This window comes from Pleurodeles waltl, chromosome 3_1 (genome assembly GCF_031143425.1).
Source record: "Pleurodeles waltl isolate 20211129_DDA chromosome 3_1, aPleWal1.hap1.20221129, whole genome shotgun sequence".
Taxonomy (NCBI): domain Eukaryota; kingdom Metazoa; phylum Chordata; class Amphibia; order Caudata; family Salamandridae; genus Pleurodeles; species Pleurodeles waltl.
The window spans coordinates 1,970,546,872-1,970,567,292 of record NC_090440.1 but is presented as its reverse complement, the minus strand read 5'-3'; the positions used below and the strand labels follow the sequence as shown (position 1 = coordinate 1,970,567,292).

Here is a 20,421-nt window from a genome sequence, read left to right as displayed (position 1 = left end):
AAGGCAGATGAGTGCTATACATCATCAAAGTCTAGCATAAAGAAAACAAGGGACAAGTAATTGCTATGGGAATTGCTAATGCACAGAGATGTGGTGTTCCTATAAAGAAGTGCATCTTCAACAATTTCCTAAATTGAAGCAGAGGTGGGGCGGTGCAAATAGATATGGGGAATGCTGTCCCAGATCCTGGATGTTTTTACACTTTGCAGTCTGATGGTGTCCTGGCTGTGAGAGTGCACACAGTGACCAGAGATTGTGAGTTTGTCTGCAAGATAAGTAGGGGTGGTGGTCACAAATGCTTTCTGAATGATTCAGCTGATTCTTAAGACGGTGCGGGCCAGCAGGGGGACCCAATGGTCTTCCAGCAGGATGGGGATATGTAATCATATTTCTTTAAGCCTTGGATGATATGTACTGCATCATGTAGAATGCTCCCAAAGAAGTGTCAGTGAGGAGTCTGGGAGGCCATGAAATAAGAGTGTTACTGCCTTCTAGGTGCGGACGCAAGGGCTTGAACAGCACTTCTGAAGTCATTTTCTAGAAGAAACAGTTTCACTTTCTTTAGAAAAGACAGATGGCACCAGAATGTCTTTGTTTTTAGGCAATGTGTTCCTTGAGTGTGAGGTTGGTGCCCGGGTGAATCTAAGAGACGTGATAATCAGTTAAAGTTCAGGTTCAAATCAATTAGGGTTTGTGTCGTTGAGCCACGCTTCTACTGTTTCTTGTTCTTGGAAAGTAACAGGAATTCAGTCTTGTTTGCACCCCCAGTGACAGCTTTGATGAAACACAAGGGTAAGGAATCATTTTCATAGGAGGTGGGATTAAGGCAGTTAAGTAGGTTGACAAGATATGCAATACATCGGCTTCAAAAGGATACCCTTTGCAGGAGTCTACTGGAAGTAGAGGGCATAAGAGATAAAGCAGGCTTGGTGTTGTAAAATACACTTTTCTATGAGTGAGGAATAGGTGTGTCTGGAAAGGGGTTGAATCATTGCTTGATTGTAAAGAAAGCAGTTTGCTTCTGCTGGTGGCTTAATTGATAGTGTTGCTATAGTTCTTTTCTTTAGCTCATGCAATGAGCTTCCCTCGTGTTGTGTGGAGGGATATCAGTACAATGAGGTCTTCAGCAGTTCTATTTTTCTTCCATTTTGTTTCCTGCCTGCGGATGGATCGTTTATTGTCAGAAAGATCTTTAGAGTGCCATGATAATGAAAGCTTTGGCTTGCACTATCATGTTTTAATTAGGGTGTGGATGCTTTCCAAAATAATGCTTAAGTTATTTGGAAGGGTTCTGGAATCGCATATGGTGTTGCTAGGGTAGGAGATAAGTTCAACCGTTAGATTGTTGATGGAGAGTTGTTTGAAGGATCAATAGGTTTCGCCCTCTCTTTTGGGTTGACTTTGATTTGTTGGTAAGATGCCGAGCAAGGAGATACAGACAGCTAAGTGGTCAGTCCAGCTGGGGGGTATGAGTGCTTCACAATGGATTGCTGGTGATAGCGAGAAGACAAGGTTTCAGGATATGGCCTTTGGAGTGTGTATGCTGCATCACGTTGAGTGATTTGATTAGGTTAAAGATGGTGCCTCCTGTGTTCTTTTTTTATCCTGTGTTGTCTGGGAGGCTGAAGTCACTTAAAATGGTGGGGTAGGCATGTTGGTTAGGTAAGGAGATATGATATTTCACTAATGCAGTCCTTGTTCTGACCTGAGGCCTGTAGATGAGATGGAATGGTGCAGGCTTAGTTGCAGAGAGTCTGAAATAGCATGTAAATAAATCCATGGACTTGAATGTTACTTGCAAAGGGGACAGGATCAGGAGGACTTATGGATGGCAGCAAGGCCTCCTTTCTCCTTTCTCATGTACATGGTTCACACAATGGATGCTGTAGTCTGTGGGAAGAAGGACGCCTACGATGTGCAAGGATGTGAGGGTAAACCAAGTGTCTGTGATGAACAGGACTTCAGGCTTTTGATAGGTGATGAAGTCTGTGATGTCCAGTGGATGGAGTACTGCTGAGCAATAGTTAATGAGCAGAAGCTGGAATGTGATCTGTAGTTTGAGCGTGTGTGGTAGTTAGACGAATGTGTATGAGGCTGGGTCTATGTGTTGTGTGATTGCTAAATGAGTGCTTGGGACGTCTAGGGCTCGGTGTGAATTTGAGGACTAGCAATATGGGCTGCTGGGTGAGACACAATTATAACTTACCTTGTAAGTTGTCAGAGAGACAGGGGTTCTGGCCTAAGGCACCTCCTGGCTTTAACAGTCAATGCCTTTGTCTGTTTTTACTCTTTGCTGTGGGTGGTCAGGCTGTGACAAGCCCGGATGAGTTATTTGAGGTAGTGAGAAGGCAAGAAGTGATGTCACTTCCTGTACAGATGATGACGAAAAAATCTCTATTGCTTAGATGTATGATGCTGAGGCTCACTTCTAGTTATTGGATTTCATATGTCAATTGCACCTTAATGCAGAATGGACTATCAATGTTTTAATAAGTATCACTGCTTTAATAAGCATTACTGTTTAATAGTATATGAAGATGTTTTGGTTAGTGAGTGGAGCCCCAGGGGTTACAGATACCTGGTCAAAACCACTGCACAATTAAACTGAACACCCTGGGGAGGCCCACAGGTTATTGAGAAGAGAACTTGACTAGGGAATCTGAATGATTTAGCCTCAGTCAGATAGGAATGAAGAGAAACATTTGAAGACTGTGTGGATGGATGAGTAGAGTAGGGTATTTCCTTGTTTAAGGTCTTTAGAGATTTATCAACAACTTGAATGCTCAGCCTTTTATACTTTTAAGTGCTTGCAAGATGCATTAAGAAAAAAGTGGGACTGCTCGATGACAAATGATGTTTACCACTGAAATAAAACTACATTTCCCATGACGACATTAACGGTGATTAAAGCGTGTCTGTCTTTATTTGAGACTGTGAATAAACTTGGCTGGTCTTCCATGAAAACAGAATCGAATTGATTGGCTAATGGACAGAAATACCCGACGCACTACGTTTCTTCACTTGGAGGTGCACTGCCTTCTTTTTAAAGAAGGCACAAAGTTGTACTTTTGTTATTTGATATTTTTTTATTTAGTACAAATAAGCTCTTTCAGTGCTGAGTGTGTGCCAAGACTGCTTAGCTTGCAGCGACGGATTATGAAAAAGAATGGCAAAGAGGCAGACTGAAAGCTGCACATGAATAAAGTCATATAGCTGGTGATGGGATGAGCGGCCCCTGACTAGGTTGCTAGTATCTCGATTGGCAACTGTTCTAATAACTCACACATAGTCTATCAACAGTTAAAAATCACGAGAATTACCAGGAATTGCATGTTATTTCAGAGGATACAAAAAGTGATGGGTGGAATCCTTGAATTAATATCAGCCACTGTAATTACTCAGGGTCGGATCCCAAACCATCGTTTTCATGCCACCTCACTTTGGTGCCAGCTACATCCAAATCACTCTTGACCCTGCTCTAATCCTAACAGTCCAGACCGAACTGTCATCAGTCAGATACAGCTTGGTTTGGGCTGGACTGTTCCAAGTGGAGCAGGGTGTAGACTGATTTGCATATAACTGAAGTGACAGTGTGCAAAATAATGATGGATTGGGATGCAGCCCGGAGTAATTACCAGTGGCTTAGATTAATTCAAGCATGCCATCCATCACTTTTTTGTTTACTTTAATGTGTTGCACTAAGTGGGACGAGTATAGCCAGACTTGGGTCTTGTGCACACTGTCACTGGGACCAAGATTTACTAGACTGAGGAGCCCGTAACTAGGGCAAAATCGGTCTTGGGTTGCTTTTAAGGTTCCGGGAGGTCTTGGCTTGGCAGTTTGGGCTGGACTGTTCCAACTGGAGCAGAAACAAGATTGATTTGCATATAGCTGGATCGCCAACTGAGGTGACAGACATGGTGTGCAAAATAATCATGGATAATTACTAGTGGCTGAAATTACTTCAAAAGTTCCATTCATTTTTTTGTATACTTTGATGTTTCAAGAAGCAAGTTTAATATGGGCAGCTCGCGTTGGTGCAGCATACACACAGCTCGCTAACTAGAACGGGACATAGTGCACTGTGTGCTGGATTGCAGGCGCCAAAATGGTACATGTTCGACAATGACAATCTGAATGGGTGCATACTGAAAGCCATACGTCCCTTGGGCTAGTGGTATGAGCTGGACTCCAGCTGACAGGATCTGTGGCCCCTGTGGTTGTTGGGGGCCCTGGCCTTGCAGAGGACTGACTGGTGCAAAGATGGCAGCCTGAAAGCCAGAAGTACAGTACAGCAAAGCAAAAAGATAAGAGAAGCAAACTGAATCTAAAGTTGTTAAATTTGCGATCAAATGCTGGAGCATAGGTGATCAGCCTCTATAAAATGCATCGGTAAATTTGGAAGCCAAAGTAGTGGCCAGGCAGAAGTCACGGTACAGTTAAATGGGGTTAAATAAGGCAGCAGTCTCTCGTGAACCGAAAAGTTTGACAATGGTAAAACACAGTTAATCATTTGATGGTTGCCATTAGCTCAATTAAAACATGATGAGATGTACCCTGGTGCTTTAATTTTATGGAACTTGTGTCTGTAATATTTAAAATCTTAAATAAAAAAAATATTTAAAAAAAAAATATCAAAAAAAAAAAAATCTTGCCCTTGGGAAAAAAAAAAGTGGATTGACAATATGAAAATTATGAATACCTTGTTAATGGGTCGACCAGACAGAAACTTCTCCCTCTCTTTTTGTGGAAAAAAAACAACTACAAAGACAACTTTTCAAATAAATTACCTACAACCACACCCTTGTTCGTACCCAGAAGGAGATTTAATTTCCCTATTAAGCTCTTTTGCAGTTAAGAGATTTTCACACCGATGGTTCGTTCTCGGTAGCCCTTAAGAAGGTGATGCTCCAATGAAAAAAACAGCATCTATTTCTACACTGAAACGATTATCAGACCATGAAGAAATGCTCCCGCTGGGGAAAAGAACAGGAAGTACAGGCCCTTATATGCATCACGAACATGAAATGTGGCCAGAATGCCAAATATGCCTGATGTGAGATGGACCAATAAGGAGTATGACCTTCTGCTTACATTAGTGATACATTAATGATATGTAGGAAAAGGAGAACACCCGCAGGCACATTTCCTCTACAAATGTATATAAAAAGCATCTACCAGCTAGCATTTTCCATTACAAACGAGGAATACTATTATTATAAATACAAGACGTCTTTTACATATGGTACGGTAAGTAGAATGCACAGCTTCTAAATATATGTGTATTATAAAAACTGGGGATTTTATGACATGTAACAATGCACACATCTTCACTTAATCTGCGTGTGAGGGGGTTGAGTTACCTTAAACGAAGGTCGCTCTAGGTGCATTTCATAGGTGTATGTCATACAAATAAGACTAACAGGCATCCCATTGAAAGCAAGGCTGTGCTATGGAAGGATTTTGCAGTAATATTAATTTCCTGTTATTTTAAAACAATCGCTCAAGTAAAACAGCTGCCTACTTTCTCGCTAGACAATACAGTGTTAGGTGTTTGAGATGAATGTGAAAGATACGCAATACTATCCCACAATAAACACGGATCACCCATCATGTCCAAGCCACACACAGTATATAGATCACCTGGCTTTCCACCGAGCAAATGTTATGTTTTACCTGCTACAAATAATACACTTAGGGCACAGCGTCTAGCCACATGTGTACGTTTTGTTATTCCACAACTGTGAGACTAACAAAGGCAGTTTTTGGACCGGAGAGACCAGGGCAGAGGCAGGCATATGGATGAGAAATGTATGTTCCACAAGTGTTGCATGACATAACGAGAAGTAAGTCCGCCCTGCAGAGGTCTGCTTCAATAGTGACTGCCACTGCCACATTACCCGTGGGGGGTTTGGGTCTCATATCAAATATCCATGAATCTAACAACGTGTACAGATTCCGTCCTTGCTACTGCCTCATACACGACGAGATACAAGAGAAATATCAATCAGCTTATTGCATTCCTACTTGTCAAACATTCGGAAAGTTGATGAATGAAAGCATTACATAGACGATTATTCTAAGGAATGTTTTAGTACAATGAAGCTACAAAGAAGAGTTTGTTGGAAAACGAGCATTACAGCAGCACAATCGTTCCAACTACGCACCACATGAAACGGGAATCAAAAGAAACATGTCCCAACAAAAAACACATGCAATCATCTGTGGTTAAAGAAGGCAAACACAAGCTTACCTTGAACTACCTTGAGATCTGCTGGTTTATCGTCTTTGCCTTTAACTGCAACACAAAAGAGAAAGAGAGGTCATTAAAAAAAAAGTGAAACACGATCAACTATGTGTGAACAAGCCAGACATTCTAGATTACCAAAGGCGAAATGCAGGCTAACCTTAAGGTCACATTCAGAAAGTGATGGGGAAGGAAACACATTTGTGTCTTTGATATAACTTGCATTTTTTAAATAAAACACAACACCAGAAAGTGAATTAAAGACAAATGGAAAGGCTAAAATGCGACAAGACCACGTAGACAGAAGTTTTAACAATTACATTAAACACTCATCTCTTAAAGTAGAATTACATATATTTGTTATGTTTAAATGATCAATTATCAGCTAAATAGTTCACCGCACCAGACAATTACTTTTTGTACATTTTTTAATTCGCAGGGGCCATACTGTTGTTGGCAGTAGTGGGGCTCTTTGGTGATATCACCAAGTGCCTATTCTAATATTTCAATTACGTGGGAGATTAGAATACCGTCCCAAAGTACTCTGAAATACACTACATATTATGAGCCTTGATGTCACTAGGCTTAATCTACCCAGCTCAAATCACATCCTGGTAGGCAAGGGCAGCTGCTTCGTTTAGTGAAAAGTAGGGGGAATTACTAGAAACAAGGAGATCCCTCCTTTAACTGAAAAAAATAAAATCTAGTCAAGGAAGAACTGGCAGGTGCCGGTTCCATGACCAGTCCACTTCAGCTTCAGATGTCATCCATAACGTCAGTGAGGCAATACAGGTTAAGATTGCTGAGGAGACCCCCCATCACCCCCCCCCCCCCCCCCCCAGGATCAAGAGATGAAAGTCACATTTATGACTCTGAGACAACAGTACACAGAAGTAACCAATCGCTGATATTTCACTGAGGGTGAAAGAGAAAATTCCAAAGGGGACAAAACACATGCCCTGATTAAACAAAATCTTCCCGTTTTCTACTTTAGACTTGCAATCCCATCTGTGCATTGCATCTTCCGAATAAATCTCTATAAAGCTTATTGGCTTCCTCACATCACAATGACAAGTTTCGACCCGTCAGTTTTCCGACTGCCCATGATGGTACCAACTTACAGAATTGTCTCCTATGACATTACAGAACACCACACTTTGGGGACTAGGACGGTATCTTTCAGTACATCGATACATCCATAATGTTCTACATAGATGGAAACACCTAATTGCTTACTTAGAGATGGCCTTAGTGACCCTCCATGACCTGCCAGCAGTCTTCAATAGTAGAGTCTTCACTTACAGCATACAGTTTGTGGGTTCCTCAACATGTTTACTTTGATGGTGTATAAGTCTCTTCTATTTATGCCACAATCCTTTTAGCTTTCACTGAATAGTGAATACTGTATTTGATGCCAACAATAAAGCAATGTATTATTTATAATGGCTTCTTACTGCTTTACGACTTTTGCCTCAAAATATTAGGAATCTATTATGGTATGCATTCCATTAAAACTATTTAAAATAGGGTTTTCTTGCTTTCCTTGTCGCTTAGCCCTTTGATCACTAACGAAAGCTACATAAAATGACAATGGAGTCTCTAGTCAGTTACCAACTTTGGCAGCGGTGTGACATAAGGCTGTTTTTTCACTACTAAAGATCAGTTGTTTTAATGAAGCTTGTGATCACCGTTAGGTGTCACAAGGAGCCAACTTTTATCCACATACAGAAAATGCATCTGTAAGTCTGTGATCTGCAACCTTACTTTTGTTTCTCGTACTAATGCAAAAATACCATCTCAAAATCGAATGTGAAACTTTTTCTAACAAGTAGGTATTATGTTACAAAATAATCAGCATATAAACTTGTGATCGGAGTTGCTAGTTTTATCTACATTTAAGTCTTTTATTAGGTACCTTCATGCCATGTAATTATTATGTTGAAGAAGCATTCATATACAATGGACAATTCAAAGGGATCAACTGGTGAAAGTCATCTGGATGTTATTTTTATATACTGTTGTAGCTCATTCATAAACAATACAGACCAGCAATCTAGTTGCATTATTTCTATGACCTGCAGAGCAACTTCTGGGAACTGTGGGTGTCCACAGGGAGTATGGTTGGAGAGACACTTAATTTTTTTATTTACACACCAGCAGGTATGCTTTGTTAGAAAAGGAAATAGCAATTGCTGAAAGCCAAGGGAAATTATGCAAAAGATCCCCAACACTTGTCAACATATAAGTTCAAACAACAACACATTCTTGTCAATTTCTACAAAATCTGCCAGAAGAAATCAAACAATGTGTCTAACACTTCAATATCAGCATAAACTAGCATTGGCAATGCCAATAGGTAGCTGCTGTAAAAATCTGCGCTACTGGCTCTGCCAAAGCTTATGTGCATGGCCATTCAGTAATTTTTAAATGGCCACCAATGAGTCAAGATGCATGCACTGGCAGCCATCTTGGAATGTGTTTTCTTTTAATCACTTGACTAATACGGTGTTGCCCTTTTTTGACTTTTGGAGTAATTCAATTTAAAATTCATCACCTTTTCCCACAAAAGGTATAAATGCCAAATCTGTGTGCTTTTTTCCCCCAACAACCTTGGGATTCTAAAGTACCCAAGGTCTTTAGATTTTCCAGAATAAACCAAATAAAATAAACAAAATATAGCTTTCATTTTTAACAACAATGGGGAAAATGCTTTGCAGGAAAGCCTACTTTGTTTTCTAAAAATGGCATCAACAAAATGTTTGCTGTGCTAGGATAACCATCTTCCAATTTTTCAGGGACAAGCAAATTTGTTTTTGAACATTTTTTACTAGTTTTCCCAGAGGTACTACATTTTTCTCACTTTTTGTGGTTTCAACCTACTTGCTTTTTGTGGTGGAAACAACTGAAACCCGAGGGTGATCCCGAAAAGCTATACATTTCTGAAAATTAGTAAAAATTTCGAATTCAGCAAGGGGTCATTTCTGTGGATCCCTCATGGTTTCCAAAAGAAACTAATCACTGAAATAAAAAAAATATTGAAAATGAGTTGGAAAAAATAGCCATTGGTGACCATGTTTTCATCTGTAATTTTGTGTCACGATGGCTGATTTACAAAAGCAATATACTATTACATCTCATATACCCTTCTGGTTGCGCAGAAACATAGGGTTTTGTAGACTATCTAAAAACAGAAAATAACCACAGGCCTTGAAAAATCTACTCTCACACTTGCTATGGTGAGTCATATTTCATCAGGTGAAGCTATTTGTAGGACCTACTCACCCGTTCTGGTGAGTTGATAAAGATAGATGTTCTGTTCAGTCAGAAAGTGAAGGAGCAATAAAGACGCCTTTAAATCTTGTTCTTTTCACATCTGCTCTGAGTTCAGAAACAGAGGTCAAAAGTCAGTGTATCTTTTTTTTCTTCTGACTGCAGAGTTCCAGGATTTTGTAAGGTAAACTGACTGACCTGCTGTAAAAAAATGTGTGAAATGAAAGGCTATAGGGTGTCAGGATTTTCCTAGCACACAACATTTTAATGAATAAGTCAACTGTACAAACATTTCAAAATATACATCAGTAGTTGTGAAAGCCCATTTTTTGTACTTCTGTGTGATGAAAAAAATATTTTAATAGGATGAAAACAAATCACAAAACTTGGTGGTGAATAAATGATAAATATATTCTCTGAAATCCAATTTTCCCAGATTATTGTTAATACACTATACACTTTTATCAATAAAGGTGCAAGTTAGTGGGAAGGTTTTGTGACATTTATGACACAAAATGACAGTGTGTACCACACCATGCCTTAGCAATATATGTATTGAAAGTGAGTGTTTAAACAAACTGATAAACACTCCTGCCCTGATGAGAATGCTATTAGAAAACCAAAAGGCATGTCATGGATCAAGTGTACACTGAATGTGAAGAGGTTTTTTTCCGACAGTATAAATGCTGAACTCACATATTTGAAGGTGCACTCATACATGAGATTTAAGAAAACGGCGACTCTGCAGAATAAAATATTTGCCTAAGATCACACAATTTGAGACCCGTTTACGGGTCAAGTACATTGTTAGGGCGAGTAGATTATTCAAGTTACTCGACCTGCAGGTCTAGTAAACTTTTTATGAATTTTCAGGGCAAGCAACTGAGCTGCGGCATAGAATGATTTTTCATTGTGTACCAACCATAGCAACTTATATTGTAAAAACATAATGAGTGAAAAATGGGTAGGTGCACAAGATACTGAGTTTCATTGTTAATTGTACACCTCTAAACATGGGGTTGCCGATGCCAGCATGTGACTCGGGGGGCATTTTGCAAAATTACAATTTACAAAAATTCAGGCAGCTGCAAATTTTAGGCTGTAGCTCAGCCGCCAACCTACCAAACCTACCAAGCCTAAACATTTCTGAAAACTAAACCCCAGGGAAGTTCAAATGGTGTGACTTGAGTGGATTTCACATTTTGTTCATACCCAGAAGGCCGTGTGTCTGTCAAACTTTGGCTAAAAACACATACTCACCTCATATTTCTGTGAGGGAAGGTTCCAGAAACTGCAGTGACCACAAAATTCCTACCACACAGCATTCCTACAGGTCTCCCGATAAAAATCGATATGACACTTGTATGGTTGGACCTAGTGTCTGTGTCACAAAACACTCCAAAACAACAAAGCCCATTTCAACAATTGAAACCAACTCTTTTTGTGCAATGTGGGTAGCTGGGAAAATGAGCCATGGCTCGGCCGTCAACAAAAGAAACCTACCAAACTAGACATTTCTGAAATCGGGACTCCCAGAGGAGACCAGAGTGGGTCTGCCTTGTGTGGATCCCACTACCATTTCTTGCCCATAATGCCCGTCAAAACTCAAACTTTTGCAAAACAAATACATTTTCTGCATGTTTTATGATAGAGAGTTCAAGAATATATGGGGATCCTCAAATTGCCTACCACTTAGCAGTCCCACACTTGTTGCAATAAAAACAACACCACACCTGTAGGGGGAAATGGAGGTGCTAGCACCCCAACAGAAAATGCACCACGCCCCAACATGCACAGATCAAATTGTTGCCACTCAAAAACAGAACATTTTTAAAATGTGGATAGCTGGGGATATTGGGATTAAACCAGGGAAAAGCATGGACCATATTGACCTGGTATAGCCTCTGGTTTAATATGTTACTGTTGCATGCACTAGGCCCAAAAATGTTTGGGTTTGGTAGGCCCAAAACAAACTGAAAAAACAGGATCTTAACAGTTCTGGTTTTCCTAGTGTCAGGCTACAGCATCTTTCTGCTGTATTGGCATTAACTTTGTAACAACTACTACTATGAACTGTTAAATTCAAATGGTATATTAGCAATGTCAGCAAGATGAAAACACTGAATGAACTGATGAGATTTAAACTTGTTGCTGAGAATTGTAATCAATTATAAATAGTTTACTTGGACATGCGTCTATTAAAAAAAACAGCAGATACAATATCCACATATATATTCTACTTAATTACAAATAGGACTATAATTTGTATATATGAGCAACTACTAAAATGTTTCAAAACCTCTTTTCCATTAATAACAAAAGTCTACCCACATCTCACGTTGCATCCAAAGGCTTCATATTCAACAACAGAATGGCTGCTTCATAACAGTTTCTTAATCCATATTTAGATACAAAAAAGGTTTAAAATATGTATTCGTCTGTTTTAAAAATAAAAAATCCAATAGAAAATGCGCAATATTGCATTTAAAAGATACACTACAGCTATATTTACATCAATTTTCCCGATCTAAAGTTGTCATATCAGCAATCCCAAAAAAAGGGTTACAAACTATATGAAATTTTAAAATCCACACTCTCACTTTCCTACTAGGTAAAATATCTACATAGGGGTTATGTGACTGGTCCTCTCAGAAATCCCTGAGGGATTCAACTGCATTTTTATAATCCAAGCATGCTTGGTAAATACATGGACAAAACAGGAATTTATAACTTTACATTTAAGGATCTACCTATTGTAAGCAAATTTCTCCTTAGCCCATCTCCTTTTACCTACAGCAATCTCTTCCTGGCAAATATCTGCTACTTTACACAAATGAGCACTTTTAAGCCTCTCCCAGAAGCAAAGAGTGATGGATCTTGCCAAATAATCCAAAACTGTTAAATCTTCTTTCAGTACTTATTGCCTGGATCACTGAGGAGCTTGGCAGGCTCATCAGACTTTTTTTATACAGCAGCCCTTATTTGAATATCAGTTTTGCATGGTACCCAAATATATGTTTATTCCTCCAGTCGGTGGCTTTATCTTTGCAGAGTATGCAGAAAGAGCCAGTCCACAACCTCTATAGACTCTATTATTATTTTTTAACCCTAAGACCTCCAGGAATGCTCTTGCCTTTAACGTCTTTATGTGATAACTCATGCAGAAACATTTCTGGATCCCATGAACAATGTAAAAGTTAGGGCTTTCCTACCATAGACCATAATTTTGGTTTTATTCATATCTACGATAATCTTATTATTGGAGCAATAATTAGAAAAGTTTGTAAGTTTTCCTTGTAGACTGATCGGAGTGGCATCCATTATAACTAAGTCACCGCATAAAGCAGGCAAAGGAAGTGAAACCCATCCATCTATGGGGAAAGGATTCCATATTAATAAAGTGCTGCGAGAAGGTCTGAACAAAAGTGTGATGAAAACAGAGCAAGTTGTACTGAATTGTTTATTGACACAGCCCCTTACTTATCAATCTTAGCAAGATGAAAGACTGAAAGAATGAATGAGGTTCAAACCTGATACTCAGAACTGCACAGATTATTGCAGAAAGCTCATTCATCAACAGATTTATATGGCTAAGAACGCACAGCACTCTGACCTCCGCTCATTTTTATTCATGAAAGACAAATTAATATTAAGCAGACATCGCAGGTGGAGGTATGGAGACCGGCGCTGTTAATGCTGGGTTCCATCCATGCTTATGCTTTCGCACCTTGGACAGTTCATGTTGGATGCTTTGGCTTCTGCCAAGGTGCAAAATGTAAAATGTAACTGAAGGCTTTGCTAAAGTGTCTGAAGGTTCTGCAAGGCATAAACTCAACCCAACACAAAATATTCCCAAAAAAGGTCCGATTCAGTTTTTTCCTATACATGAATTGGATGTCTTTAGAAAATACAACAATCCTTTTTGACGACATGGACAAGTGTGCGAATGGTATGGAGTTCAAACAACAATTGCTGTTACACTTTTTTATTTGTAATATCTTATCCTTTCAGAAAAGCTTCCTCCAGGAAGTATGTTCAAATTTTCGAAGTGTAACAGTGATTGCACTATTATTCCAATGATGAGAGGTCAGAAAAATATGAACAGAATTACTGTTTGTTGAAAGCATTTCCCCAACTGCTTTCCTTGAAGAGCCCTATGCAGCAGAAGCACTAGCAGCTGAAACAAAACCAGGGATCCAGGATTGCCCGAAGCGTCCTTTTCTCCCGCTCCTATTACTAGGACTCTTCGGGGAGACGGCGAAGTGACGTACATAATACAAAAAAAAGAAAAATCTTTTGCAAGTCATTAGGTCTGCTTTGTCTGCGAGCTACTGCCTTAGCCAATGCATATTTCCTTGGGATTGTTATTTTACTACAACATAACAAAAACTAATGAACGATGCCACCCACACTTGCATGCAATGCAGGAGCGTACAATTTGAAACAGTCTTTGCTATACTTTGTTAAATCCATTGTAATATAGGCTTCTGGCTGTGCACACGTGCTGCCATCTCTGAATGTTTTATCTAACAATTGCAACACAAAATACAAAGACGGCCACCGTGCAAGCATGTGTATGGCTGCCCATTCCTGAATGGTTTTAAAGTCCATTTTCAGATGCGTGCAGCCTGGAATGAATGTGCAAAATGACACTACACATTGCAGCGAGACCTAGAAGTCGTGTCTCTGGAGGGGCACGGCTCTCACAAAATAAAACAAACAAAAAATCTCCCTATGGGACCAACTGACTTTGCTAATGGTTTTGAGCGATGCTGTACACCATCCCTGATGCTTTGCAGGATGGTTAAATAGTAAAGAAACAAGTTGGATCGGTCATAAAAAATACAAATAAGTACGCACAAACGTTCTTTTCTTTTTTAGGGTCGAGTGCACAAGCACTCCGGTCCCTATTGAAATCTCTCTATGGGCTTATAACCACTCCCATGTCACGCCCGTCACCTTCGTTGGTTTGTGGGCTTGTCTTTTAAAATTGGCTTGATTTCATTAGTGAAAGGCACACATATGTCATGCCTTTTCCAGTGTTTAGCCCTCCTTGAGCGCACCGGCCAACTGCTGAAAACATACAAGGCTCCATGTTTTCAGCATGGTTTCTAGACTACTTTCTCTTTTTTATTTCCTACTAGTGCAATCTCGCTCCTTTTTTTATTCTTCAGTTTATGTGGCAAGAAAAGCTTGGTTAGGAGTTTGCAACGCTACTAATGAGTAATAGGTCAGGAAGACAAGATGAAGATGGTTATTGCATTATGATGTAGTGTTCTTTAAAGAGATAAGCCTATAGCACTTTCCTAAACTGGAGCTGCTTTGGGGAGGTCCTGACGAACACAGGGATGTTGTTCCAGATCCTAGTTTATAGATTGAATAACCCTGCTATCTTGTTTTCTTGTTTGCACTTTTTAGTCTGCAGTACGAGGGAGTCTTGGCTGTGGGTGGGCCGGGAACCACCAGCGATGGTGAGCATGTCTACAAAATACAAAGGAGTGCTAGTTGTGATGGCTTTGTAAATGAAGTGATAGTATTGAAAATAAGATGGTGGAGCTGGCAAGGTATGCCAATGGATGGACCAACTTGGTGGTCCCTCTCAAAATTTGTACTTTGTTACTTAGTATTGGTTTTTTTTAATTTTTTTTAGAGAAGTGAAACTATTCTCGCAAGACAAGGTCCAAAGCTCTGGCCAGCAAGGGTCAGATATGTCGTCATACTCCAAAGAAAGCTTGGTTTTGCTCCAAAAGCTCAAAATTAAACAAAAATGGATTTTGAAGTCTGTGAGGTTTCTCTCAGGTTTTACCTTCAGACTTAGTCTGAAGTCGAAATCCTCAAGCAGGGCAAGGCTGGAAGGTGTAGCCAGCAAGGGCTTCACAAGGCTAAATCCTTTCACCCCAAGGTCCTACTGAACCACTTTTCAGTAGGGCAAAAACCTCTACGAGGGGCAAAACAGATCTTCTTTCCCACCTTAAGAGTAACCTTCATGGGCACACCTCAGCACCCTGTCGCTGTACTAAGGAGACCAAATCAAGGGCTAAGTACCAGCTTTTCCAAGGACTAGAAAGTTCCTCCCGGTCAGTCCTGCTAGTCTCAGCTCCTCAGGGTAGGTTTCTAAACACCGGGTCTCTCTCCAGCCAGATCTTGTGTAGGGTCCTGTCTTCACGGGTCAGCTAGGCATCTTGGAATCAGGAATCCTTGTCCTTTTCTGTGCCACGGAAGTAGGAAAGAAGTTTCAGCCCCTGGATGCCAGCAGGAGTTAAGAGTTCTTTAGTCCTTGAGTGAGTCCTCCTTTTTTCAGCAGGAGTCATCTTCCAGCAGGGCTTTCTTCTTCAGATGGAGTCTTCAAGGGGGCAGGAATGTTCGGAGGGGGTAGTGGTGGGAGATGTGTAAAGTTTATCCTGCTCACCAGCCAGTGACTAGAGAAATTCAACCACCCAACTTTAACTTGTTTCTCAAACTCCCCCAACTCCTTTGACAGCACTTCCTCTTTGTCTTACTGTACAAATACTCAGGAGCCTGTGTTTGCAAGATGGTAAAACCTAAATGCCACCAAACAGGCCTGTCATTATCTCCTAAACCACCCCCTACTTACATGAGCTCTCTTCCTACCAGACAGGGGAAAAAATAGATTTCCCTCCTACTGTGACTGGTGCATGGCTGTCTGGGAGGGTCTTGGGAATGAAAAGGAAATATTCTCCTTGGCACCTCCACGTCACAAGAAATAGTGCTAAAGCTGTCCTTTGTTCATAGATGGCTTATTCCTGCAAAGTGGTCAGCAGTCAACACCCATTGGCCCTTCTCTGAACCAGGGTGATTATCTCTCACAGTCAAGGATGAGTATTCCAGCTTTGGAAGTCTGATGAGAGGTTGAACCGATTTTACGTCACTATTGGCTCAGGCAGCCTAAAGTATATTTTCAAAAAGATGCTTTGCGATTTATCAAAAATCTCATTTCATTATTCAATCGGATTTTAAAAACAAGCAGGGAATAACTTTGATGCACCTTCCAAGGTTTTCCTCTCCGAAGACGGGGAAGTAAGATTTTAATATCACCTCTGCGTAGGGAAAAGTCGACCAAAACCTACTAAGTGAAATAGCTTTTGGCTTTTATTTCACTGGGAGGGTACTTCAATGTGTAGTGTGCTCTTTAAAAAAATATATATTAGCACCCTGCCCTGTGGCCTTAAAAGATACACTTCAGGGGTTACTTATGAATATATATAAAATATTTTTTTCCTAAATGGCCTTTTTCATGTTTGTGCCTACCCATGTGTCAGCACAATGCATTTAAACTGCAGCCCAGCTTGAGTATAGTGGTACTACTGGCAGATATATATTTTTGTCTTATGTGTGGGCTGTACAAATACATACGATTTCCCACATGACATGCTATTGGTCACTTTAGGTATTTAAATGGGCCTACAGGGACGTTAAATAAGCTAAATAGGGAATTTTACTGTACAACATATTTTAGAGAGGATAGGCACTTCACTACTGTTCAGCAGTAGAGAGTGCTAAAGCTAGGCAGAAAAGACAGATCGGCAACAGACACATTGGCCCCCCTGTCCTGCACTGAAGGGACTATTTTCTATATAGGTGATGGTACTATCTTTGGACAGAATGTAGTCATTTACACAGATGTAAACCAGCGTCTTAAGGGACCCCCCTATGCTGTGGTGGGTGTAAGCAAAATGTGAATGACACCACAACACCATCAGTGAATAAAGGGGAGGCCAATGGACTAAATTCAAGTGTATGTGTGTGTATTTTTTCCAAATGTTTTTGGGAAAGCAAAAGGTCTTGCCAAACTTACAAATATGCATAAAACACTAAAGTCCCGTCCCTGAGATTAGTAACATCCATTGCTCTGATCCAGGTTTTAGTACAATGAATACCAAAATGGAGGCAAATTTTGGGGCTGCTGAGCAGGTAGCAGTAGTCAGAGGTGGTGGATGGGGACAGAGGTGGAGAGCCCTATTTTAATGTCAAAGTGAACCCTGTGGCTTTGGTTCACTGACGGGACGATGGGAGAATGGTGTATGTCATTTGTTTTGGCATACAATAGTTATGTTATCAGATTTAGTAGTGTGCACTAAACCCAAAGGTGCCAGATCACTTAGAGGGACATAAGGTAGCCATTTATAGCAGTTACTAGGATGACTAAGAGGATTAAGAAGAAAAGAGACATGTCTTTAAATGTTTTTTAAATACAGAAAAGGAGACAAGGCCAGCAATGCAGCCAGAAAGGATGCTCCAAAGATTGGAAGCGGCCACTGAAATTGAGTGACCATCCCATCTGGCCTTCCGAAATCTGTGAATTATTGCCTTTATGTGGAAAGAAGATGGAAGAGGCCTGCTAGGAAGGTACCAGCTAAAAAGTGGGTTGAGCTGACTGGATCCTTTCTGATTTAAAGCCAAGAATGTCATACAGAGAGCTTTAAAAGCAATTATTTTTTGGATAGTGAGCCAGTGGAGGGAACGGATTCTATCTCTGACCGACCCTGTCTCGAGATGCTAAAGACCAAACGGGCTGCTGTGTTGTGGAAGATTTGGAGTTTATGAAGGCAAGAGTTCTTAATGTTGAGATATAAAGAATTAAAGTAAACCACTCCTGAAGTGACTAGGGCAATGATAGTAGAGTAGCGAAGTTCTAGGGATATGTAAGGAAAAATCTTCCTTAAGTTCCTAATAATGAGAAAGTAGGAGCTGGTGGAATGGCTAACCTGAGTGTCAAAAGTCAAGGTAGGATCAAAGATGACACCCAGGTTTTTGGCTGGCTTAACCAGAATAGGAAGGGGCCCACAGTCCTTAGGCCACCAAATGGTGGACCAGATGAATTCCTGTGTACCAAACACTAGAACCTCAGTTTTGACTGCGTTAATTTTTGGGGCTTTATCCTTCATCCACTTACTTCCAGATACCAGTCATAGAATGACTGAGCTTCTCAGCCACAGGAGGATCATCACTGGAAATAAACATAGCTATATGTGTGATGGTAGCCTATGACAGAACATGGAACCCGAAGAAGCGCACCACTTCTGCAAGGGGAGCCACATAAATATTGAAAAGGGTCGGGCTAAGGAATGAGCCTTGGGGCTCTCCATAGGGGAGGGTAAAAGCTTCTGCCATGAAGTCCCCGCAGTTAACAATTTGTGTTCTGTTGGTTAAGAAAGAGAAAAGAAGCTTCAAGGAGGTACCATGTATACCGACATGCTGGAGATGTTGGTCCATCTGTACCCATGAAACAGAATCAAATTCTGCACAAAGTTCAAGCATGACCAGAATAGCTGAACCCCCCTCCCCTCCACCACCACCGATCCACCTAATGGCAGATATTGTTGACAGACACAATTAGGGCTGATTCTGTGCTGGGACCCCCTCCTGAACCCATTCTCTTATTGGTCAAGGACCTTGTGAGTCTCAATAAATTTGACTAATTGCTGATTCAGGAATTTTTCAAAAATCTTTCCAGGGGTTGGAAGAAAGGATATGTGGCGGTAGTTTTTCAAATTGTCAGGGTCTGCAGTAGTTTTTTAAGAAGATGAGTCACAATTTTTTTTTCCAAGCACTGGGGAAACATCCTGCTTGCAGCATGACATTGTACATGTTCTGCAAGTAGTTAGCGATCAGGTCATGGGCAAGGTGAAAAGTCTTAGGACAGAGGTCCAATGAGAATACGGATTTTAAGCTAAGTAGAAGAGCTTTGGTTTGTTGTAGGGAAATAGACAGTGTAGGAAAGTACCTTCTTTTTGGCATGGTTACCCCCACTTTTCGCCTGCTGTTAGTGTATTTCGATTGGGCTCACTGGGATTCTGCTAACCAGAACCCCAGTGACTGTGCTCTCTCCCTCTAAATTTGGTTGCTTAGGAGTTAGCACACCCCACAACTGGCATACTGGTGGCCCCACGTAAGTCCCTAGTATATGGTACTTAGGTACCCATGGCAGTGGAGCACCAAGTATACCCCATGGGCTGCAAAATGTATTGTGCCACCCATGGGAGCACATGCAAAATGTGTCTGCAGGTCTGCCATTGCAGCCTGCATGAAAAGGTGCATGCACCCTTTCACTACAGGTCACTGCATCAGATCACTGTAAGTCAACCCTATGGTAAGCCCTCTTAGCCCAGAGGGCAGGGTGCAGGTACCTATGTGTAAGGGCACCCCTGCAATAGCAGAAGTGCCCCTACAAACTCCAGCTCCACTACACTGTACTTTGCAAGTGCGGGGAAGCCATTTTACCTGTGTACTGGAGAAAGGTCACTACCTATGTGCAGCTACATAATTGTAACTCTGAACATGAGCATGTCGGGGTCATACCCCAATACTGTTGCCAGTATTAGTTGTATGGTTCCATGTACTCTGGTGGCTCCTTAGAGGACCCCCAGCATTGCTCCAACTAGTCTTCTCTCCTTGGAAATCGGTGTTACATGGCTTGGGAGGAGAAGCCTCCCCAAGCCACTGGTATGCTTTGAAGGGCACATTTGGTGCCCTCCTTGCATAAACTGGTTGGCACCAGTCCAGGAAACCCCCGGTCCCTGCTCTGGCGCAAAACTGGACAATGGAAAGGGGGGTGACCACTCCCCTGTCCATCATCACCCAAGGGGTGGTGCCCAGAGCTCCTCCAGATCGCCACTTGATTCTGCCATCTTGAATCCAAGGTGGGCAGAGGCCCCTGGAAGCATCTGAGTGGCCAGGTCAGGCAGGTGACGTCACAGCCCCCTCCTAATAGGTGGTCACCAGGTGACCAATCCCCTTTCGTGGGCTATTTAGGGACTCCCTCTTCTGTGGGTCCTCAGATTAAACATGCAAGATTTCAGCAGGACTCCTCTGTAAAGTTTACTTCATCTTCTGGCCACTGAGTCTGCAACTGGACCCTCCAGGAATCAACAATTTGCAACTAC

The 20,421-nt window shown here is 41.1% G+C and overlaps 1 protein-coding gene across 1 annotated transcript in view; it reads right to left on the bottom strand.

Moving 5' to 3' along the window:
- AKAP10 (A-kinase anchoring protein 10) overlaps window positions 1-20,421 on the bottom strand; it is a 384,577-nt gene that overhangs the window by 271,614 nt on the left and 92,542 nt on the right. Inside the window, exon 2 of the mRNA XM_069226353.1 lies at window positions 6,254-6,298. Coding sequence (XP_069082454.1) covers window positions 6,254-6,298 — 45 coding nt within the window. The remainder of the gene's footprint in view (window positions 1-6,253; window positions 6,299-20,421) is intronic.